Consider the following 25,151-nt stretch of genomic DNA (forward strand, 5'->3'; position numbering starts at 1 on the left):
CTTAAGGATTTTCTGTCATGTGGCTTTAAAACCTGGGTTCTTGTCCCTATGTATAACTGAACTACCTTTGGAATTACTCCCCTCCCTGTCTCATTCTTCACTTAATTTCAGAATAGCACTTCAATGAAAAGCTGTTAAGCTTCTTAAAGTAAATAGATAAATGTTAGTGATCATCGTGAAGGGACCAAAAATAGCTGTGGATTTAATCTTTACTTCAAGTGTATTGCCAGCAGGGATATGTACTGGGATATGTCTGCCATTACTTCATCTCATTACAGTATTTAAGAGTGAACTGTATTTCAAGTGCATTTCTCTCCATTGTTAAGGCTCAAAAGTAAAAGATTTCCCTTTATACATAACAACAAAATGTGATGCACCTTAAACTATAGTTACCTTCATAGGCTGGATTTCGTAACCTTTTTTCTTGTGTGCTTCTTCTTCTTCTTTAAAGAATCTTACAGCTCTTATCCCTGGAACAACAGTAGAGATTTTATATCCAGACTCCAGAAATATTATCCAGCTCATAGTCAAGGCGTACAATGTGAGTTTCTCTCTTTTCCTTCATATTTTGATGTTGTTTTCTTTAAGTGTATGAAGATGTTTATATATTCAAGGTTATATTTCACTTTTTCCCCCGTCATGAAGCCTTTATTTTCCAAGTGTAGACGTGGCTATTCAGAGACTAGCTTCTTATCCACCAGGAAAATGTCACTTTTGTGGCACAAGGAGCAACCATGTTGCAATGGCCACAAAAAGGATGTCTGAAGCTGCAAGTAGTGGATTGGGCTCGACATGTGGCAGGAATCTGTTTTACATCTCCTCTCCCTCCCACCATCATCACAATTTTAGAAAACTGCAAGGACACTGGTGTGGGGAGAGGCTAGTGTGTCAGCTACTCCAACATGGTGCTGTGCCTTCTGATATTCCCCTTCACTGTGTGAAAATGAGGCATGCTGAGGCAACCACGCAGGAAGATAATTTCAGAGTGTCATCATATAGCAGCCTTGTTATGAATATTGTTATATTTATTTCTTGAAAACTAAGTTCAGACTCTGCTGCTTGCTTTCTTAAATGTTTCTCAAGAAAGGATCAAGATCTGTAGTATTTGGCGTGGACAGAAAGGTCTTGGGCCTTAAATCCATTTTTCTCTATAGCTCATGTCCTATCTTGAGGACATACGGAACATTAGTAAATCTGCAGTCACAGCATCCATTGAGATAAATTCCTACTTAAAACCACTCCTTAAATGTCTTGCATTCCTTGAAAACCCTATTAGGATTGCTCTAAATTTGATGCAACCTGGTGGCACATAAAACATACAGTACATAATTGATTAAATGGTTGAATGGGATCAAAGTGGTTGCCTTGCTCCTTTGCATCCAGCAGTTTAAAGCCAAGGATAGTAGAAACAAAACATTATCTTTATGTTATTTAATATTTGCATGATATCAACATTTCCATACATTATGAGTGCAGCATGAAAGCTAGTCACAGGTGTTCAGTACTGCTGCTTTATCCAAGCTGCTTATTAAAATGTGGGAACAATCTGCAAGGTAGCTTGTAATGGCTTTGTCCTGGGGAAGTTAGTCTAACTCTTTCTTTGTTCAATTTTAAGCCGGCTGCTTTGTATGGCTTTTCCATGATTCTAAATATATCAGTTCTGCTTTCTGATCTTAAGGTTGTGCTATTGAGGGGAGGGTTTGCTCTTAGTTTTGCTGCCTAGGATGTTTTTAAAGTTTTAAAATGGCAAGTCACCTTTCTGACGTCAAAAGCAGTGAATAAGTTTTATCACTCAATAATTTCTCAACATTATTTGAAATAGTCTGTCTCACTTTTAACAAATCTATTGGTGCCCTGTTGTGCAAAACAATGACAAGAAGGGTTTGTCTGTCTTTTTTATTATTCCCATCATATAGCTTTGAGTGGGCAATTTTAGCAATCTGTTAATAGGGCTGGGATGGAGTAGATTGCTTTTGCTATAAGTAGAAAGCCCATATTTAGGATTAGGGATAAGAACGTCTAAGTTTAGCTGGCGATCACTGTAGCAATTCTGTCTTGTCTGCCTAGATACATAAATGTGTGCGCTTATGTAAACTATGAAAACAGGTTTGTATGGATGCATGAGTAAGTTGGGTGCTAGAATGTTGTGATGGAATGTTGAGTCACAGGTTACATGTGGGTAAGTATAGTAAATGAATGTAGAATTAGACATGTTTTTTCTCTTCAGACTAGACACCTCATAAAGTACAGTACCTTTCCTTTTTTCCCATTGACCTGTTCGTCCCAAATGAAATCCTTTTGTTTGTTCCAGGTACAAATCATATTATTTATTTTAGGTAAACTTTTATTAGCAGTCAGCAATATAGGATGCAATACCCACATTTACACAAGCTATGCTGAAGAAGCAGCACCACCAGCAGCCAGAGTTTTCGCTAAATGGATCTTTTTGCTCAGCAACTAATCAGAATATAAAAAACAGCTGGCCTATTGGCTAGGTAGCCCAATTAAAGGTGCAATCCCAGATACTTAGAAACGGTTTGGGGGAGTGGCTGTCCCTAGGCAAACTTCTAAAATTGCAGCACAAATGAGGCCTTCACAGTTTAAGGTATAGGTGCTGGAGGTGTGTGGCTGACTCCCTGGGGAGTGCATAGCCACTAGTGTGATAGTGGTGAGAAAGGATGCCTCCCTGAAGAGACTGCAATCACTTCTGAATATCAAGTGGGTAATGATCAGTCTGAATTTCTACACAAAGACATGCCTATACCTACAAGAACTTTGGATGTAATCGCTAGAGCACTCATAAGCATGTCAAGACAGTAGCTTAGAAAATGTGGGTGGAGCACACTGTCTTGGTGGTGAGAGAACCGGGCACATGTTGCACTCTGCAAAAATCCTTCTCTTTACCACTATGGTTGATTTCTGACCAAGCCCTAATTTGGTTCAACATTCTTGTTAGGTTTTCATGCTTCACAGATTCCCTGTCAAACTTGCAGCTGCTCATTATGGACCTCTCTTCCGACACTGAGTTCCTGTTCAGACAAGGAGAGCAAAATCCATCATTCTGCGCAAAAGATAAAGCATTGATTTACTTAATTTAGGGTGTGAACAGACTGGCATTTAGCCCACTGTTTGGTCCGCTGCAGGAATGGGTTGGTTCACTCTTTTTTCTGGTGATCACACAACATTATCACCAGAGTGATCCAGCCTGCCCCCAGAGTGTTCCTGCCCACACCTTTCTCGGCCCCTGTTAAAGGCTTCTACCTTTTTTAGTTTTGGTAGGATCACTGCTGACTGGCAGCAGATTCAATTGTGGGCAAGTTCTCGACCCAGCCTTTAAGAAAAGTGGGGAGGGAAAAACCCTTGTTGTCCCCTCATAACTCCTCCCATATACAGAAGGAAGTTTTCATTTTTAATTTTTTAAAATAAGGTATGCACCATATTAGCACTGCCCTAATACAGTCTTAAAAATGATTTTTAGTTTCTAGTGCTTGTCCAGAGAGTGGAAGTCTTAAATTTGCCAGTATCATGAAGTGGCCATCAATACGGGAAATTGAAAGGAGGAAGGAGCCAGACTAAATAGGGTCAGTTGAGGTGTGTATGCCATCTGGATGTGAGGATCACATCTAATAGTGTACTGCAACCTCTAGCAACCCTGTTTAGCTTGCAGCCTTTTGCTCCAAATGAGCCCATGCAGATGACTTCTTATTTGCTAGACATAATTACCATTTTGGGTTCATCCAGTTAGCTTCCTACTTTTGTGGAAATGTTAAGGTTATAGCCATGTTTAGCAAGTTTATCCCTCCTTAACACAAAGTTAGTGCCCACTTGCAGTCTGGCTGACATGTAGGTGGATGAGCTGAGCTTGAAGTGAGCTCATACAGAGAGTATGTAGGCGGAGTGAATTTAGATATACAGTAGATATTCAGCAGGTATTTTCTTAGCAGGTTTTTGTAAGGAGAGAGGAGGCAAAGGATTTATTAAATGTAAACCTCACAATGTGGGGTTTACACTTAATAAATGGATTAATCAAATAAATAATTACATGCTGTCAAGTCACTTGCAACTAATAGTGATTTTTCTCAGAATTTGCTAGGGACTGAGAAATGGTTTTCTGTTCCTTCTTCTGGGTGTGCTCTAAAACCTATAGATCCCTATTTCTTGCCTAGCCCTACCCCAAAAAGGACAGAAAAGGTATCATATTTATTTATTAGGATTTGTAGAGAATCATAGATGAATGAGCAAACAAAGGGCAATGTACTGTTTGATTTTCTTTGGAGACATTATGTTTTCACATAGCCTGATATTATTAGCTCAAATATATTCCAAGAGGGTTTTTTTCCCAGATGCTTCAGAAAAAACATCTTCCCACATATTGCAGTCCCGTCTTTGTTTTCTATTGATAATCAAACTGCTGTTTAATTCATGAATCTTCTTCTAGGTCAGGATTAGGCAAATTACAGAGGTCTAGAGTTGCACACAGCCACACTTGGACCTTTGGAGGGCACCTGTGATCCTGCAACCACAGACCTCTCTCCCAATTTTTTCTTACAAAATGTTTTTTCTTAATTGGATCCTTGCCCCTTCCCCCATAGCTCACTTTTCTTTTAAAGAAAAAAATTTTTTTGAAGGGGAGTATCATGGTCCCTGTGATGTCGGAGCCTTTCAAAAGGTGGCAGAATTGCATTTCTTCTAAAGGACACTTGGGTACTTTTCAAGACCTTCCCCTCCTCATAAAATAAAATAAAAGAAAGAAAGATGGGAATGTAGGAGTCCTGATAGAGCTGCATGTTGCTCACCCGTTTTGTAACTGAATTTCTTTGCACATTTTGAAATGTTCAAGAAGCTGGGAGGTGAAAGCAGAGTGACCAGGTAATATTTCCATCTTTAGGAAATACCACTCTAGGCAGAAATCACAGCTTTGGCACAAAAGCAACCCTAGTAAGAGAGATAGGGGACAATTCTGGGTCTGTATATGCGTCCTATAATTGAACTTTCTTATTTATGAAAACTATGAGCCCAGACTTTTTTATGCTGCTGATTAGATGGATGTACTTTACAAAAAAACCAAACCTAATGGACTTCCTTTTCCTTTTCTAGAATATTCGGTCAAAAGTAGAGTTAACAGTCTGGGATAACCCTGAGGATATCAACCTAGCTTTCACAGCCACATGTCAAGATGGTTTATCATACCCAGGAGTCAGAAAATGTGGAGATCTTCAGATAGGAGACACTGTGAGTTTGATGTATATCCATTGACTGGGATAAAAAAAATGAGAGACCATAATCATAGAAGTCTTGTGTATGGCCATCAAGCTGCCTGAAGGAGATACTATTTTTTAATCATTTATTTTCTCAAAAAGAAATGGGAGTATGGAAGGAAAAATGAGTAAGGGGAAAATTAAAGCTTGAGGGGGTGGAAATTGCATATCATCAATAAATACAACAAGGGCAACAAAAATATTTATAATCATAATTTTTCAAAGATAAAAGCATTTTATACAGATCATAATATTCAAAAATACTTTCTCTTCCCCCTTCTTATTATTATTCTAATAATAAAAGAATTATTCTAAATAATCAACTTCTTTTTTCTTTTTATTGTATTAATATAATGAAATATATTATTCTAATGATAAAAGAATTATTCTAAATAATCTTTTTTATCTTTTATTTTCATTTTATTAATATAACAAAACATAACGAAAACATAAAGAACAAATAGAATACATGTGCCCCATCCCTTTCCAAAAATATAATTTGTAAATACATATTCTATATAAGAGCTCCAGATCCAATTAAAACAATTTTCTTTCAATAATCCTTTTCTAACTTTCAATTCACAAATTGATTTATCATTGTCAGATTCCCCACCTCATTATAACATTCTTCCAATATCAGTTGATTATTATTTTTCCAGTTCCTTGCAAATATCAATCTAGCTGCTATTAACATAATTACAATTAGTTCTATTCTCCCCTGTTTAATGTACTGATTCCAAATGTATTTAACAATGCTAACATTGGACGTCTTTGTATATCTGTCCCTAGAATTTCTTTAATCTCATTAAATATAATCATCCCTCTACATTCTACTTCGTTTCCCCCCATTCCTTAAACTTTAAATAATAAACATACTACAGTGGTGCCCCATATAGCGACGTTAATCCGTTCCAGGATTAACGTCGCTATCCGGATTCTTCGCTATGTGGGAGGGGAAAACCCATAGGAACGCATTAAACTCCGTTTAATGCGTTCCTATTGGGGGAAAACTCACCGCTAAGCGAAGAATCCCAATCCGGCCGCCATTTTCACTGCCTCGGTAAGCGAGGCGTGAAAACGCTGCGGGCGGCCATTTTCCCCCAGCCGGGCAGCGCTTGCTTCGGCTGTGGACGCCTCCCCGCAGGTTGCGCCGTCCAGCTGGGGGGAGAAGGTTCAGGGCGCCCACGGTGGACGCTTCGCCGGAGGTTGCTCTGAAGCCAGGCTTCAGAGCAACCTCCGGCGAAGCGTCCACCGTGGGCGCCCTGAACCTTCGCCGCCTTCTCCCCCCAGCTGGGCAGGGCTTGCCTCCGAGCACCGGCGGTGGACGCTTTCCCGGAGGTTGCTCTGAAGGCTGCGCCTCCCAGCTGGGCGGCGCTGCCTTCAGAGCAATCTCAGCCTCCACTGGGGGTGCTCGGAAGCAAGCCCCGCCTAGCTGCGGGGCTTGCCTCCGAGCACCGGCGGTGGACGCTTTCCCTGGAGGTTGCTCTGAAGGCAGCACCGTCCAGATGGGCGGCGCTGCCTTCAGAGCAACTTCAGCTTCCACCCCGGGGCTCGGAGGCAAGCCCTACCGAGCGCCGGCGGTGGACACTTCCCTGGAGGTTGCTTTGAAGGCAGCACCGCCCAGATGGGCGGCGCTGCCTTCAGAGCAACCTCCAGGGAAGTGTCCACCGCTGGCGCTCGGAGGCAAGCACCGCCCATCTGGGGGAAATGGTGCCTATGGGGAAAAATCGCAAAGCGATTTTTCCCCATAGGGGCCATCGGTATGCGATCGCTTTTGCGATCGCAAAATCCGCATCGGCATGCGGATTCGTCGTTAAACGGTGCACTCGTTATACGAGGCACCACTGTATCTACTATTATATTGTACTCAATGTTCCCTCTAAGTTTTATTTATTTATTTTATTTATATGCTGCACACACTACCCAAAGCTCTCTGGGTGGCTTACAACATTTAAAATACAATAAAAATACAGAAAAATTAAAATACAATTAAAATATATATAAAAATTGCCATCGGACCCACAGCTAATATTATTTCAATTAAAAGCCTTCTGGAACAGGAAGGTTTTGACCTGGGGCCGAAATGTCTTCAGAGTTTTAACCCAGCCCCCCTTGTGCACACGACTCTGCTCCCCCGTGCATGTGACTCAGCCCCTCCCCCCACGGGGTTTTGTCACGGCCAGAACCAAAGGGGCTGGAAACAATCTCTGTGGGTGTGTGCAGGAGGAAGAGCCCTGTGCAGAGGAGGTGGAATTGTGCATGAGCACACAGCCACACATCTTGATTGTAATTATGCCATTGTCCAAAAGAGTAGTCAAAGTATTTCAGGATATTCAAAAAAATATAATAAAAAATACAGAATTTTACATATATCCAAATTATATTTAACATGAATTTTGAATTTTCATTTCTGTATATCTGCAGATAACTTTAACTGAGTTTGTATTATATATCTAAATTCTGTTGGTTATTTTAAATAGTTAAACAGCTGTTGAATGAAGAAATTAGATATGTACTGAATATTTACCCTGACCATTATTTAATTATACAAATAGATTTTTAAAACTCCACATTCTATATTATATCAAACATCTCTATTATTTCCAAAGCATGAATAGTAGGTTTGCCATTTACGCTGATATTCTTTAAGCAGTCTTTAATATATTTAGCTCATTAACTTTGACATTATCACATACTCAGCTAGTTTTTCTTTCCAAATCTTTATAGTTTGAGATTCATTCTTCTGTCTTTCATATCATTGTAAAAATTGCTCTGGCAGCCGTTGACATATATCTGAACAAATCTTGTAAAATTCTTTCTAAAATTCCTAATTACTTAGTCTCTGGGTTCATCAGAAATTTACTTTTTCCTTTTAAAAAATGCCACATGTACATTTATCCAATATCCCTTAATCTCATTAAAGTTTTTCATCTATTTAACCATACATATATTTACTTGTTCTTCCTCAGTATATTGGAGCAGTAATTTATAGGTTCGTCCCAACAGATGACACTTATGGTGTAAAACAATATTTTCAATTTTTTGGAACTTTTGTACTTCCTATAGAAAGGTCTTTCTGTAATCTAGAAGCCATTTGAAAATAGATTAGCCACTGTATCTCCTTCCCTTCTTCTTTAATTTCTTGCTGTGATTTAATTTCTCCTTGTGAATTTATCTCTATAGGTTATAAAGTCACTGTTCTTCCCTACATGGTGATCATAATATCTATCTATTGATGACATTTTTGTTGACATTGATGGGCTGATTCTTCATTTTAGTATTTACCATATTTTTAATGTTGTCTTATGTGTCTTTTACCCTGAGTTATATTTTTGTAAATTTAGTTTTTAATCCAAAAATAATTATATAGACTGTCATCCAGATTTGAAGATTCTAATTTTATCAGTTTTGTCATTTGGGTTTTTTTAAATTTAATCTGATATCTAAATGAATTCAGGAGCTTGATAATATAGTTTAAGATTAAATATTCCCAGACCTCCCCCTTTCTTCTCATACTGCAGTACTTTAAACCTTATTCTTGGTTTCTTGCTTATTTTTTTGTTTGCTTTTGCCAGTCAGAGTCTTTTCAAAAACTGAAGCCTGAAGAGATACTCGAGATAGTCCAGTACTATAAACATTAGGGGATTCTTGTCAGATCTAGTGTTGAAAAGGCTTTTGAGGTCTGAGACAGAATACCATCGTTGGTGATTTGGCTTCCGCAGCTGCTTGGAAATCAGTACAAGGATTTAGTTTGACCACCATACACTTTGTGAGATTCATCTAGAAAATGCTAACAATTTAAATATATATTCCATTCAGTCATTTGAGACCTCTGCTGTAAACATTAGGAATCTTACAGGGTAATACATCAGTCCTGTCCATATCTTCCCAGAAATAAGTCCCATTGATTTCAGCAAGGATACTGGCCAGTCTTCCCCTCCAAGTCCCAAATCCGAGTCCAAGTCTTTGGGATCAAGTCCCAAATCTCAAAGCTCGAGGCTTGGAACTCGTGACTGGGACCCAAAGACTCAAGCCTTCCGCTGCCACCGCTGTGCATCCCACCACCACCACGCACCCACGCTGCTGTCGCATAGCCCCCCCCACTGCTAATCTGCTATGATTCTGCTCTTGAGAATACTATTAATAAATTTAAACTTGAAGCTTCTTCCGGCTTCCTGATCTGTTTTCCTCAGCTATGTAGGAGAGTTATTCCTGTCCCCTTCAAGTTTCATAAATTAGACTTCTCTGGCATCGCTGGTGTTAACTAGCGGCCAAGCACACTGCTGAGTGCCATCTGCATGCAGCCATCTGGCATGCCGGAACAGGCTGTATTCCAATAAAGTAGAGAATTTACAGCGACTCTTTGAAAGGGCCTTCCCCACTGTATTTTTTCAAATCAAGCCTGTTTCAGAGTACATAAAAGAGGCTTATAGATAAACCTACAACAGTACTTCTCTCTTAACTTCCACAAATCAGCTCCTTCCATTTACAAAGAGGCGTAAGTTCCCCCTACCCACAAATCTGGCCTTTGTTTTGCTAGTAACACGTTTGCATATTCCAAACAGTCTGCAAATGTGTGCACTTAAAAAACGGTAACCCCTTTTTATATTCCAAGCCCATTAGCCTTTGGTTCTGATGGAAGGAAAGACTTCATTTGGTGTGTATCCTTGCATGATTGGTCATTTTATTCACTTTTTAAAAGCCATTTGCCATAAAATACATTTTGACATGATTCTATCAGTCTGCATGATTTATCATCATCATTTTAGAGCTGCAGAGCTTGAAGGAACCCTGTGGATTGTTGAATCCAACCCCTGTCAAAGAGGCATAGTGGGGAATCAACCTCTCAACCTCTGACTCTTGCAGCCAAATGCCTAAACCACTGAACTATCCAGTAGTTCATAAAGCATGCCCAAAATGTTAACCAGCTGCTTTTATTCTTAACATGATTCTCTGCATGCCTTCAGAAATAACTTTTTGCACCTTACAATGAGAAGTGTACTTCCTGAAAGCAAGGTGGGTTGGGGGTTTGTATGCCAGGAATCTCTGAGCATTTGGTAGCTTGTACCACTTGTACTGTATTTTCTTTGGTATTCATTAGTAAAACTATTTAAAATGGTGATTTATAATAGAGTTCCAGACATATCTACTGAGATGTAAGTCCCATGATGTTCAGCATGGATAAGGTCTAGATAACTACTTAATATTTCCTTAACTTTTGCTACTTTTTGTGGGTTGGGGGGGTGAGGTTTTGATGGAGGAATCCTGTACACTATTTTTAAATCGGAAAATAGATACATCGTCCATTGCATCCAAGCCCTGTCCTGTTTTAGGAATGTGGTAATGATTAGGGTTTTATTTTTCATTTACTGTAAGTATTTATAGAAAATTGTTCCAAAAATGTTTTGCAAGACAGAATACGCAAGCAGGATATTCAAAAACAGGTTTAAAAATACAACATTGCATAAGGGCAAAAAGCTGTTTAAATGGTATGAAGGAGGAGGGACAGCAAATTGAGCAGCAGGGTAGGACTCTCCCCCACCCTTTCTTAAAAAGAAAGAAGCATTCTCTAATGCCAAGATACAGAGATACTTTCCCTTGGAAAAAAAATAACCTTAATAGAAATAATTTTCTAGAAATGGTAGATCATTGCTGTAGGGAAAAGTTTCACATCATACTTCATTATTTGCCTTTCAGAATTTTCAAGCATCCTCTTTTGGGTGACTTACATAATCTTAAATACTAAGAATTGTAATTTTTATTCTTCATATCTCTATAAATGCATTCTTTTCATTTTTATGTACTGTATGTATGTTTAACTTTGCACTGTTAAACAGAATTCCATATGGATCACAACATGGGTGGCTCACAACTGCACCTATCCACTATATTGGGGTAAGGCCGTCTTTCTGCCCCTGCTTGGAACCATGAATCACCCATATTTAATAATGATGTAGATACAGTGGTGCCTCGCATTATGATGAATCCGCATTATGACTTTTTTGCGATTGCAATTGCGATTGCAAAACGATGGTCTAAATGGGGGAATTTCGCTTTGCAATGATCAGTTCCCTGCTTCGGGAACCAATTCTTCACAAAACGACGATTTTCCAACAGCTGATCGGTGGTTTCAAAATGGCCGTCGGGTAAATAAAATGGCTCCCCGCTGTGTTTAGGGACTGATTCCTCGCTATACAGACAGCGAAAATGGCCGCTGTATGGAGGATCTTCGCTGGACGATGAGTTTTAAGCCCATTGGAACGAATTGAAAGGTTTTCAATGCATTTCAATGGGCTTTTTATTTTCGCTTTACGATATTTTCGCTTAACGGCGATTTTCCTGGAACTGATTATTGCCGTTAAGTGAGGCACCACTGTAATGCATTTGGTATTATCTGCCGTAAAGTTGCTTTTTCTGTTGACTATAATGCCTGCTCATTCTCCTTTGTCCCTATTGCTCCATAGGTTTCCTTTGAGGTAAAGGTAGAAGCCCGGAGTTGCCCTGCTGAGAATACCTCTCATACATTCACTATCAAACCGGATTGGTTTCGTGACACTTTAGAGGTGATTGTCACTTACAACTGCACGTGTGGGTGCACCAAGCAGATTGAGCACAGCAGCAGCAAGTGCAGTGGAAATGGCACACACGTGTGTGGATTATGTGACTGTGACCCAGGCCATGTAGGAGCCAAGTGTGAATGCGAGGAAGGGGAGAGCGGGAACATGTACCAGAACATGTGTCGTGAAGCTGAGGGGAAACGTGTCTGCAGTGGCCGAGGGGAATGCTCGTGCAACCGCTGCAGCTGCTACGAGAGTGAATTTGGGAAGATCTACGGCTTGTTCTGCGAGTGTGATGATTTCTCCTGTCCGAGATACAAGGGCGTCCTTTGCTCAGGTAGGCGTGAAGCTGCCTCTTCTGATCTTCTTGAAAGCTCTCAAGAGTTTGGGCATAAGGGAGGGCCGGAGGGGGGCAGTACTTTTCTCTGTTAACTGTTGCCTGAAGTACACGTGAATTTCACCTCCAGCGCTAAGCCCTTGCCCTGTGTCCTTTTCTCTGTGCTGTTGCCAGCTGGAAGTACATTCAAACCATTCAATTAATGTGGTATAATCACAATCTGCTCCTCTCAGTCAGTACCAAAAATATCTTAAATGGTACATCCTGTTGAAAAGAAATGGTTTCCCCCTCTTCCTTGGTAATAATGTATTTTGCTGGTTGCACTGAGACACCTTTTCCCTAGCAGTTACTAAGGTGAAATCTGGGTGAAGAAACCCAGAAATATGTACAGTAGTCTGATAGCCAGAGTTTGGACATAACCTATTTTTCTAACCAGAAAAACAAATTACACTTTGCAGGCAATGAGCTGGAACTGAATTAACATTTTTCTCTATACTAGCCAGGGATATAACTGACTACTTTTCAATGGAATTACTCATAGAAAGGGGTGTCTGCCTTACTGGAACGGGAAGGGAGTGTTTGGCTTGAGCAGTAGGCGGGGAGATGAGATCACAGAGGCGACTTATTTTGTGTTCCTGCCTGGCCTGTCCCTCTTTATGGATGAAATGTTGTTAACTGAGTGAGGAGCACGTAGGGCAATAGCAGCAACAGAAATGGCAGTGAGAGTCAACCAGGGAGTGAGAGGGCAAGTCCTAACCTATCAGAGTTCCCAGTCACACAATTACTGTACGCACATTCTACGGAACATACTTGCAAGACTCTGTACAGACCCTGGCGACGAACATGTAAAGGTCTGCTTGACAGGTGTGATGACCTGGTGGAGTGGAGGTGTGGTGAGGGACAGGAGAATAAAAAGACAGGTAAATTAAGTGTGCATAGCTTCTGAGTGAACAAGTGCTAGGAAATGTCCAGGGTAACTCTGAGACTTTGACTTCATTCAGCCTCAGTCACTGGTGCAGAAAAGATCACACAGTCCAGGAAAAGCGCCTTGCAAAATGACACATTATTTCCATGATCTGTGCCACCATGGCCACCTGTAAAGCAGTCATTTGATTCTGAGTCATGCTGTCCCACGCTCAATAAATCTACGCAGATGTTAGGCCTGAAAGTTTAAACAAGCAAAGGAAATGGGGAAGAGAACACAGCTTGTATATAACCTCAGTGGAAGGACAGTATTTCTCCTCTGAAATTCACTTCCCTCTCTCTTTCCCCGTGCAAATGCCAAGGTGACCCATGGTTAACCTGGGCTTTGGAAGTGAGATTTACCGCAAGGCTATTTCCCTTCAGCCTCACTAGCCATGATAGAAGGAGGCCCTGTATACGTTTGCCTGTAGTTTTTGTGCAAGTACGTGTGAAAGAGAGAGACGTTTTCAGACAGAATATATGAAGTATGGTTGCTGTGGCAGTAAAGTTTTGGAACTTACAGTGTAAGTGGGGACTGGAATGCCATCAAAAGCCACATAGAACCACTAACATATCTGCAGAAATTCTTTTGCATTTGGAACTTAAAATATAGTGGCTACAAATACATTTTTTAAACATTTTAAATATAGTTTATTTTTGCTTATAAAAAAAACAGAAAAAGAAATAACATCTAATAAACATATGTCTAAATAGACATCATGCCCTTCCAGAATTGTATTGACTCTTTCAACATGATTTGCTCCTTCTTCTTTAATATACAAAATTGATAAATTCTCCCCATATAAACCTGTCTTTGCCTATTACTCCCTCTTAACTTTTATATTGTATATTGTATATTGTATATTTTATATTGCTTAGCTGTATCCCAAATTTTCCTATGCCAGTCACTGAACTGGAAATTTCAGTCTTTTTTCTAATTCCTAGGAATAAGCAATCTCGCATGTATAAATGAATGACTTAATTCATTTATTTACTTGAAGACCAGTTGCCAAAATTTCAATATATTCTCATATTCCTATAATGTATGAAAATAAATACCTACTTTTGGCACCTTCTCCAGCACATCTTGGAAAAATTGCCATCTAGTTGATGTTGTTTCACTGGAGTTTAGTAGTAACCCCAAATTAAATTATTAAATTATTAAAAATTCCTTTTATCTTCATTGACATATATTTCAATATGCTAATGTTCCATCTATTTTTCCAAGCACTAATATTTATTTCTTCTTCCATATCAAATTCCTATAATCCACTTAAATCGTGGGTCCTCCTGATCTTATGCTTCCAACAATATATTATAATTTTTACTTACTATACTTAACAGATAGATGTGCAAATGCCTATGTTGTTTTCAGCTTTCCTTTCCTTTTGTAATATAATGCCTTCATATTTTGTAAATTCTCTACATTTTCCAGTTCTTTGTCCATTGCTGTAGCTGAATAATAATATACCAAGATATTTTATCCATGCCTGTCACTTCTTTTATTTGCTCTTATTCTTTATTTTTTCTAACCAAACCTTTCTTCTAATAACTTGTCTCTTTATTAATAAATTCTCAATGAGTCCTTTTAGGTTTCTTGGGAATGCTTTAAATTTGGAACAGATACAGAAAAATATTTATCCCATCAGTTTCCCCATTGCATTCAGTGACAGAGCTGAACAAATGCTGTTTCTGATTATGCATTTTCCTATTCGCATTTTTAGTATTAGGTCTTCAGAAGATTTTTTTAAAGACACCCAGAGTTTAAGCCTGAAACAAAACAATAATACAGTAATAACAACAGATACCAAATGACATCACACATTCTGAGGGGAATCCAGACCCTTTCCACTGACAATGGGAGGCAACAGAGGAGCTTAAAAATTAGGTGCAGATCTAAAAATTTTGTAATGAGGTATGTCTGCAAAATTCTGCAGACCACCCCCCCAATCTCTGAACATGGAATTCTGGAAGGCAATAGGCCTTTCTCGTAATGGATAGTGTTTTGAATTGAGAATTTACATGGTTTGGATAATGTTCTTTTACTAGAGGGGAAGAATTGAAAGCATGTTTTATAACATGATGACTTGAGCATATGGAAGCTTTCCCAGCAGTGATTCAGTATAGCTTTAATCGCAGTGCTAGTCAAAATGAGACACAGTGGATGATAGCCCTCTACATGTGGGGAATAAATCCTAAACCACATAGGGTGTTTAGTCATGTCAACACTGTATTTATAGTTTGTACAAACGAAATAAGAATGTCCTTATGCTTGATGTGAAAATATTAAGACAGTTGGATCAGCAAAGATAAAATGTTGTGGAAACTTAGGATAACTTTTTGAAATCAGTTAAATGGCTGTTTTCAAACATGTTGCTGCATAGTATGATTTGGTAGTGTCTGGAGATATGAAATAATGTTGCCACAGAAGAGAATAATGACTCCCCACTGCTACAAAAGTTAAAATTCTACATAGATTACAGTTACTAGAAGGGCAGTTGGAAGTAATTATGGAGAGCAACTTCAGAAGATCTTTTATATATCCGTTTGCTGATGTGGGATTGAGATACTCTGGGTGGGAGTTCCTGGATGACAAAACTTCAGTGGTGTACTTGTTGTGTACTTAAAGGTCAAGGTCCAAACAATAGGCAGCACATTATTAACGCCTGGGTGTGGCAGTGAGACATGTAATTGCTTTTGGATTTGGAACCAAGTGGGATAGTGTGTTAGCAGAAAAGTGCAACTTGAACAATCTGTCTTTCGCTGCTAAACTCTATATTTTCTCTGGGTTGAGGGCCATTAATAAGGATTGTCATGCAATGTGGTTTTTCCATTTTGCTCAGCACTGCAAGACTACAAGCAGGTATGGAACATAACAATGGTAGTAGATTTACTGAAACAAATTGAGTGTTTCCTTTCTGAAAAGGAAGCCAGGGTGAAGCTAGTTCTATGCTAGGCCTCAAAGCCTTCTCCTCCTCTTCTCCAGGTGAGCCACAATTAGATATATGTAGGTGTGGGTCTTTCATCTGGAATTCCCAGAATGGAAAATTGTAATCTTAAAAAATTCCAAAGGTCCCATGCCTAGTTGCAACTGAAAAGATGATAACTAGCTCTCTGTCTTTTAAGAATTGCTTAGTAATGATAAAAGGAATGGGAAACGCAGCTACTTATACTTTGCATCTCTCCCATGCAATTTCTAAAGAAGCAATTTCCAAAGCGAATTTAGAAATCTACCAGATTTTTAATGGAGCAGTTTCTAAAAAAGCAGATTTCTAAAGAAGCAATTTAGAAGTTCTACCAGTTAAAAGAACAGGAACCGTGCAAACTGACCTGATCGTTTAAATGTCTTGCCTTTTATAAACATATATTTCGTATATGACAGCCATATCTTGATATATTGTGATTGTTTTTCCTGACTCATAACTCTTCTGCTTAAAGTTCGAGATATGTGGACTCTGTGGATGTATTGTCAAAGAAAGCCAGAACTCAGGATTATTCTCCTGTCTTCACTTGAATTCAACTCCAAGTGAGTCTTGAAATTGATTGGAACTGGCATGCTTCTATTCACTGCTGCCACATAAAGTAAAAGGGAGAAGTATGAGGTCAGGATGTAGGTCCTTTAGATTTAATAAGCATGGACATGAACAGCAGGAAGTGGCGTCCTATTGCTTGTTTTTACTTACGTTGTGGTGTCTCTTGTATCGATTTGACTTTAAGGGATATTATTGTGCTTGGAATCCCAGTGTCGCAAATATTTGATCGTTTTCTGAAGTACTTGCATGTATTTTGTCTGCCTTATGATTTCTAAGGGTTTTTGTGGTTAATTGTTTTTGACCTTCAACCCATAGATTTGCTCTCCTTCCGCTCTTCTTGCCGCTGTTCCATTCTTTATCCTTGATTATTTTTTTTTGTAAAAGGTCAGGGGTTACATTCCTTGCTGAGTGCTGTCTGTTGCACATCCTTATAATGAGAGAATAGTATGGAATGGACTGGCAGCTTCTTCTTGAGGAGCAGGGGAGATATGTCCTCCATGCAACACAGAAAACAAAGGTGGGCTGGGACCTTTTCTCCTTACCACACCTTGTAAAAGCAACTAACACATTAAACCAGAACTGACCTGCACAGGGATTTCCCCAAAAGAATGAAAATGACTCAACCTTTTATTGCCCCATTCAAAATACCTTGCACATATCAAGAGTCTATGTACTTGCTATTGTGTGTGAGTGTTTTATACATCTTAGACAAGTCCAACAATTTGTGTGCCTGGAGTTTGGTCTAGGGACAGAGTACACAAATGTGGTAACAAGGGAGATGTCAGCAGTTGATATGACATTGTACATCCAAAAGCCTAGGCCTAGCATGGATTGTCTACCCTGTGGTGCTTTAGGATGCATACTTATACTGGTGTTCCACTGAAAGCAAAAAAAAAAAAAAAAAAGGGTAGATATTCCAATTGGAATTCAGAACTGCTTGGATATAAACATTGTATTACTTTCAGTGCAGTGCTCATTAGAATCAGCATCCAACCATGTTTTTCATTTAAGGAGTTCAGTGTGAAATGAATAATTCTCATTAGGTTATGCACATAGATCTGTATTCTTTCTTGTTTGTCCAGAATCTAGGTTTTGGTGGGTGTTTTTCTTTCTTTCTTTTTCTTCTTCTGTTTTGTTTTAGTTGGGGAAGGGAGTTTCATATTTAGATATTGTACTGCTTCTGGTGGTGCACATACAGTACTGCAAAGCTAGACCCTCCCCCCACACCGCCCACCCACCTGCCCCAAGCTGTGCATATAGCTTAAAGCATCAGTTGCTAACTAACAGAATCACTCATTGCCTGGTATTTTTTGTTGAGGACACTATTCCTTAAAAATATCCCATGAGCAGAGAGTAAGTTGGTACAGTATACAATGTCTGGCCAGCCCTCTTCCCTGTAAACACCACGCGGAAGGGAAAGAAGCAGTGGCACAGATCCATCATTTCGCAGTGGCAGCCTCCTCCAGCTGCTGGCTCATGCGTATTGATAGATTGATTGATTGATTTGATTGATTGATTTGATTTGTATCCTGCCCATCTGGTCTATGTGACCACTCTGAACGGCATAGCCATTGCTCAGTCACCATAGCCAGTGGCAGCTTGAGGACAGATTGGTATGCCTTTTATTTGTTTGTTTAGTTTTGAGGAGGAACCATTTTGAAAACCACTATTTTGATGCATTTCTTGTAAATAATCTCTGCATGCAGGATTTTCCTTTTAGCCTGTCCTTTTTCATTTTGTTGATGATGCCACAGTTCTCCCTAATTAATACACCATCAGGAGCAGTGCAGTAGACCTAGTGATCTTACCCTGTAACCCTCTCTTAATATTCACTTGCTTTAATTAGGGGAGGGGCATACTGGCACCCTTGGCCTTTGGTCAGCCCAGTCTTTATCTCTTTCCCACTGCATGCAAATGCCCTGACCTCTACTGGATGCTATAAACACAGAGACTTTTAGGAATCATACTGCCTGTTGAATGCTAGGTGTGGATGCTTAGAACATTTCGCCACCAGCAGAGCCATCAGTGGAGATGGGCAGGGAAGTTAAGGCATCTTTATGAAATGCTCCCCACTCGACTATTTTTCCAGTTGTCTCGCTCAATGGCATCTCTGCAGGACCCATGTTTGCATCTGATAAAGTGGGAAGCCTTTGGCCAGTAACGAGTTCTGCTTGTTTTGCTGCTCCATTGCCTGCCGGGGAGACTATTGAAGGGCAGCTTCCAGAAAAAGGTAGTAGCTAGTGAAGTGCGAGTGTTGGGTGGGGGGAGGAGAGGAGAGGAAGTAGTGAAAAAGCATGAAAAAGAGGAGCTGTGGGAAAGCAACACAAGCGCACCTTGGGGGGGGCAGCCACATGTTTTCTACATTCATTGGAGCTGTGTACATGGGCAGAATTGGTGATGTATGTAAATTTTGAAGACTTGACACCTAATTTTTAGGTTTCACCCTTTGGTCCACTCCCTGCACAAACAACTCTGAGAAATGAGAGAATCCTTAATAAGTAACTCTGATGAGTTTTTTTTTCAGTCTACAGTTTCATAAATCTTTACCTGAAGTTTGTAATTGTGAAATAAAATCTGTACCAGGAAAACTTTTCTCTGCATTATAAAGTTTTGAAATGACAGCACTTAAACACTCATCTGATCCTGTTTAGTAAATAAAAGGTTTCAAACATCAGCGATGCGGGAATGGGATTTCTCACTCTTGGCACTGAACTGAAGCTAGCAGGAATATAACAGGAAGGATTAAACCTTTGGTGTGTTTTTTCCCCCGCTGACTAGAGCAACATCCTGAGATCTCTTGTTCATTAATGTCCCAGATTTTACAATGGGGAGGCTACTGTTCAGCATCTAAATGAATCTGGAGCAGCTGTGAAGACCTGAGAAATATTCATGCAAGATCTCTTAAGAAACAAATTCCTCTTGTATGTACCAGCTTCTAAAAACTTTGAACACCCTTCCCCAGACTACTTTTGAAGTTGGTATGATAATCTGTTATTTCAGGTAATTACAAATTGTTGTTTATATACATCTATGATGGAGAGACAGGCAAGATTTTCTAGCATATAAAATGCCTCTGAACCCTGTACTACTCCTTTCAAGGACAGGGTGAGTACTTTTTTCCAGGGAAGATCCACAAGAAAATAGTGGTCACAATCCAGTCTTTAAAAATCTCCACTTGAGGTCATTTCCCACTTACACATTCTCTTTGGCTTACTGAAATACAGTCAGCTCAACAGATCATGTTGCTGGACTGCTTCACTGCTACAAATTTGCCAAAACACAGTGAAAATATTTAGCAGATTCCGTAACTTCTTTCTCCATATTTCCCATTTACTCCTTTCCTTAGACATTCACAACTTTTGTCCTCACGTAGTTTACAGCCGCTATAAATTCCTGACCTGTGCTGCTCTCTCATGTACATTTATGGCTCCAAGAAGCCTGAAACATCTGGAGAACACCTGAGTTAAAGGAAAGCCAAAATATTGGCAGATGCAGCTTTGTAATTATGCTTTAACTTTACGCATGGATGTGGATTTCTTCGAACACTAATGCTGACACAAAGGTTGTTGAACACCTCCCATGTGCATTATTCAGAGGCTGCACATCCCTCTAAACCAGGAAAATACCTAGCTTTTCAGATGTTTCTGGACTGCATGTCCCAGCAGTCTCTGCCAGCATAGTCACTGATGAGAGATAGTGAGAGTTGTGATCTAGCATCTGGAGGTCCATAGTCGCCCAGCCAGCCTCTCAACAAGTGATATTTAATCAATGACACATGGCCCTCTGCTGGAACATAGAAGTAGGCTAGATGGGACACAATGCTTTCATTTGTTGTTGTTTAGTCGTTCAGTCATGTCCGACTCTTCGTGACCCCATGGACCAGAGCACGTCAGGCCCTCCTGTCCTCCACTGCCTCCCGGAGTTGGGCCAAACCCATGCCAGTAGCCTAGATGACACTGTCCAACCATCTCACCCTCTGTCGTCCCCTTCTCCTCTTTCTTTCACAAGGCTTTCATAGCAGCTAAGTATTCCATCTCCCTCAGGGCCACATTCTTTTATGGGTGTGACCTGCTATCTTCTATTGACCTACATGCTGTGGATTGTCCATCTGTGACCTTATGACATGCTAGTAGGAACTTTGGGCACTCAGAGTTTCTCCTAATCCCTTGTGCTTCTTCTCCTTCAGTTTAAATGATATATATTATTACCTGTAATAATTGATGCCTGTAAGCATACCAAGTCCTTGTCAACAAAAGTGCGCTTTTTGTTTCTACTCCGGTGGGATGTGGTTTCTTCGATGGAAGGACTGATGGGACATTAAGTGTGAAAGACTGAGAAGCACTGTTGTAAATCTTATATTCCTCTCTCATCTCTGTACTTTACTCAGAGGCATGAACTTTTCCTTTGTGCATTCACTTTTTCACCTGAGATCACATCTTGAGTCCTGTATCTATATCTGTATCTATATAGCTCTTTCTTTCCTGTGGGGCCAGAAACGACTGTGAAGTGAGATTAAGGAGCTGCTTCCTAGCTTCTAAAAGTTGTATTAATAGGGTAAACCAGTTCCAGGATTTGTGCCTCGGTTTTATGGCTTTCACAGGCTCTTTTGGTTAATTTTTATGTCTTTTCCATTCGTTTGGTAGATACCATCAGGAAAAGACTGAAATCCTCAAACAGGGTGTGTGTATCCAAGCTACGTCCTTGTTTAGAGCAGGAGGTGAGAAATAATAATTCTCATCTTTGCCTTATTTTCCATTTATCAGGGAAGTTATTCATAGGTCTTGTTTTCTCTCTGGACATGATATAATGCTGGAAACTCTTGGATGATGAGCATTGCTTTTTTGACAGTTTTCTTGTGAGTGGTGCTGATTTTTTTTAGAGTGTCAAAACTACGGTAGTAATTGTTTGCCTGCAATTTTAGCAGACAAAGTGAAATCCCTACTCCTGTCTTTGAAAGTGCACATTTTGGCAGGGAAAAGAGTGGCTTTGGATTTAATTATGTGACACACACACAGCCCGTGCCCACAAGAGTGCACTCCTGTTTGCTGTAATGTTAGTACATATTTCTGAAAGTGTGTATTTTTCACAATCTCCTTGCCCAGACTGCACCTGCAATTATTAATTGACACTTCTGGCGTCTGAAAGTGGAAAATACATATGAAATATAGCAAGCAGAAATACACTCTTTTTTTTTTGAGGGAAAACCCTCATAAGTAAATTGGGTATTTCTAAATAGTGAATTAAACCATGATTTAAATCAAATATATTCTAGACAAGCAGGTTAATGTACACATGGATTGAGATATGAGTATGCCTTGTTAAAATGAGTTAATGAGGTGAAAACTGAAATAGAATATAAAACACATCACAAAAAAACTTGGTGTATAAACATGAATCTAATACAGGCTAAAAACCTCAAGTTTAGAAGCTCTTCCTTTATAAACTCCAAAATTATTTCCAGTCATTTCTTAGTACTTATTAAAGGCATGGAAAAACAAAACAGTTTGTGAAGACAGGAGAAGCAAACAGAGGAAATGAGATTATGATGACTTAATCTGTATTTTTAAAAACATTACTCTGTGTAAATGGTGTAAAACCAAGTAAAACCAAAATCAAGTAGAATTCAGTAAATATGAACCAGCCCAAGAAATTCAGTTAAATATGCAAAATTATCAGTATAAAGTCCTTTGGATGTGGATAAATGAACAGTGGGAGTAATAGTTATGTCATAAAAGTCAAATGATAAGATGGCCCAGATGAAAAGCGTAATATGCAGAAACTTAAAACTAGATTTGCAAGTGTATGTTGCATGTTATATATTCTTGGCTATGCTGTATGGTGAGGAATCATGGTTTTTTAGCACTGGTCATTATAAAAAAGATAGAAGCATTTGAAATATTGATTCATTGCCATATACAGTTAAAAAAAAAATCAGAGGGTGATCTTGTACATAAAGAGATCATGAATCATGAATGCAGAAAGCTGGGAGTATGATAGAATTCTCTGAGAGCCAGTATGGTGTTGTGAATGGAGTAGCAGGCTAGGATTCAAGAGATGTGGGTTCATATCTGTCCTTGGTCATGAAAACTCTCTGAGGGGTGACACTTGTGAACTCACTCCTCAGATATTTCACATATCTTGAAAATCCTGTTCTGTAAGTTGGGTGAAACTTGGTGGCACACAACAACCACAGAATGCTTCATTCACGTAATGAGAAATGAAAAGGATAGATTGTTACAGCTGATCATTCAAGGTAAAATGAATACAGGTGGAGGGAGGATACGAGAAGGAGAAGGCATTGTATTGATTCCCAATCTTTTTCAACTTGTGGCTCCCTCGACTTACTGGCCACTGGCTGTGGCTCCTCGCAACATGATTCTTTGGGTGGGAAGAAGGGAGGAGGGAAGCCTGAACTGAGTATTCCTTCCATGGATCCCATGGTGCCTCTGGTTGGGTTTGGTGGTGGCCCAGGGCCCCACAGCACACAGTTTGGGAACCACTTACTTAGAGGTTGGGAGTTCAATTTCCCACTATGCCTCCTTGAGAGGGGCTGGACTTGATGATCCATAGGGTCCCCAGCTCTACAGTTTAATAATAATAATAATAATAATAATAATAATAATAATAATAATAATAATAATAATAATAATAATAATAATAATAATGTTGTTGTTGTTGTTGTTGTTGTTGTTGTTGTTGTTGTTGTTGTTGTTATTATTATTATTATTATTATTATTATTATTATTATTATTATTATTATTATTATTATTATTATTATTATTATTATTATTATTATTATTGGCCTCAAAACTTTGAAGACGGGCTTGGAAGCATCGCAGCATCACTATTTAGAGCCGCTGCATCCAAAGTTCGAATAATAATATCCAGCCCCTGGGAGGAGAAGAAAGTAAGGAAGGGTGCAAATGGAACATAGCATCCAGAATAAGCATCTAGGAGATACTATAGCACTTGGGGAGACCCTTTTCTCTATCAACAGCATCTCATGTTATATTTTACCTTTTTTTAAAGTGCTACAAATTTTGCTGGTACTGTATGTTTCTCCCAGGAACTTATGCTAATCAAGAAAAAACATATGACAGAGTGAGTATTCTCTTGCCCAAAATATGCTGTGTTTCAATGGATGTTTGCTTATTTGGCCTGTTTTGGGATACATTAACAGAAAGTGGATCACTTTTTAAAAACACAACCATCAAGATTTTCCTGAATTCAAACTTTTCTTTCTACAACCTTGTTTTTAATCTGTTTAAAAGCCTCAGTCTCACCAAACATGTCGCCACAGAGCAGTTAACTGTATCATGTAAAAATAACAATAAAACCAATCTATAACAAAGAAAATATCCAACTTTATATTATAATCTTCTAACAAAACAGAAAAAAGAGTGTTCTTTTGCTTTGTTTCCAAGTTTACACTTGTTACTTTAATCCTTTTTGATGAAATGTTAGAGATTTTCCTTCTCTATTTCTTTGATGCCACCAAGGATAACTAGAGATACATAATGGTGGTGTGGTATAGTACCATTTTTTTAGAAGTTCAGTGACCAGCAAGCAGTTTCCTGCTAAACTCAATGATACTTTGTGGGGTAGCTTATAAGGTATTATACAATGAAAGCAACTATGGAGTCCTGTCACTGGCGCTGCTAATGAGATGTGCATTGTAACATAACATTTCCTTATGGGACAGTGCAAATTTGCTTAGTTTTTGTTAAGATGTGAAAACTTTTTACCTGTGCAAGTGGAATCACTCTTTGATTCCATCCTTAATTACAATTTAAGATATGTGTTTGGAATGGGGTGGGGGAGGAATCTGGATGTTTTAGAGGTAGCTGTTTGAGATATGTGAAAAGACACTCAGCAATTTTAATCTGATTGCAAAACCCGGACACAAAAGATGAAGACCAGCATGTGTCCCTGTGAACAAATTACAGCAATCTGCAGCATGGAGGTTGGTGTCTAAAGCTCTGCCAGATCTCTTAATTTGCGCTATGTTCTTGAAGCAACTCTGAAAAGCTGGAGGCAGAAGCATTGAGAAAGAAGAGAGGGAAGGAGGAGTTGAAGAGAGCTGGTCTCTTCGCTGTTCTTTGTTCATGTAATAAGGACACCAGCAGAAAAGGGAGCAAAAGAGGCCAAGACAAGATCTTGCCAAGGCCTTGAGTGACAGCACAATGTGAGAGCACATCCTTGGTGGGTGTGTGGTTTTGGTTTTGGCTGTTTTGCTTTGCTTTGTTTTGTTCTTTTACTTTGTTTTGTTAGCAGCAGTAGGTTGTTTCTCATGAGTGCTGGGAATTTTACATGTCTGACTCAGCTTTGTATGTCTGTCTTCCTTGCTGAGATGGGGCACATCCTTAGTAAAAGCAGGGTTGTTTCCGTGGCTTCTGCAAGTTTCTACCTGCATGGTGTTCCTACTGTTCAGACACAGAATGCTTGTCTGCGAGAAAAGGGAATGTTGATGATCTGTTTGATTTTATCTCTTAAGAGATTAGAA

The 25,151-nt window shown here is 39.3% G+C and overlaps 1 protein-coding gene across 2 annotated transcripts in view; it reads left to right on the forward strand.

Moving 5' to 3' along the window:
- Positions 1-25,151, forward strand: part of ITGB5 (integrin subunit beta 5) — a 100,305-nt gene that overhangs the window by 48,413 nt on the left and 26,741 nt on the right. For both annotated transcript variants that reach the window (XM_020814550.3, XM_072985020.2), the window contains 3 exons: positions 452-541; positions 5,098-5,232; positions 11,723-12,152. In XM_020814550.3, the coding sequence (XP_020670209.3) occupies positions 452-541; positions 5,098-5,232; positions 11,723-12,152 (655 nt within the window). The remainder of the gene's footprint in view (positions 1-451; positions 542-5,097; positions 5,233-11,722; positions 12,153-25,151) is intronic.

Source organism: Pogona vitticeps, chromosome 1, assembly GCF_051106095.1.
Source record: "Pogona vitticeps strain Pit_001003342236 chromosome 1, PviZW2.1, whole genome shotgun sequence".
Lineage (NCBI taxonomy): Eukaryota > Metazoa > Chordata > Lepidosauria > Squamata > Agamidae > Pogona > Pogona vitticeps.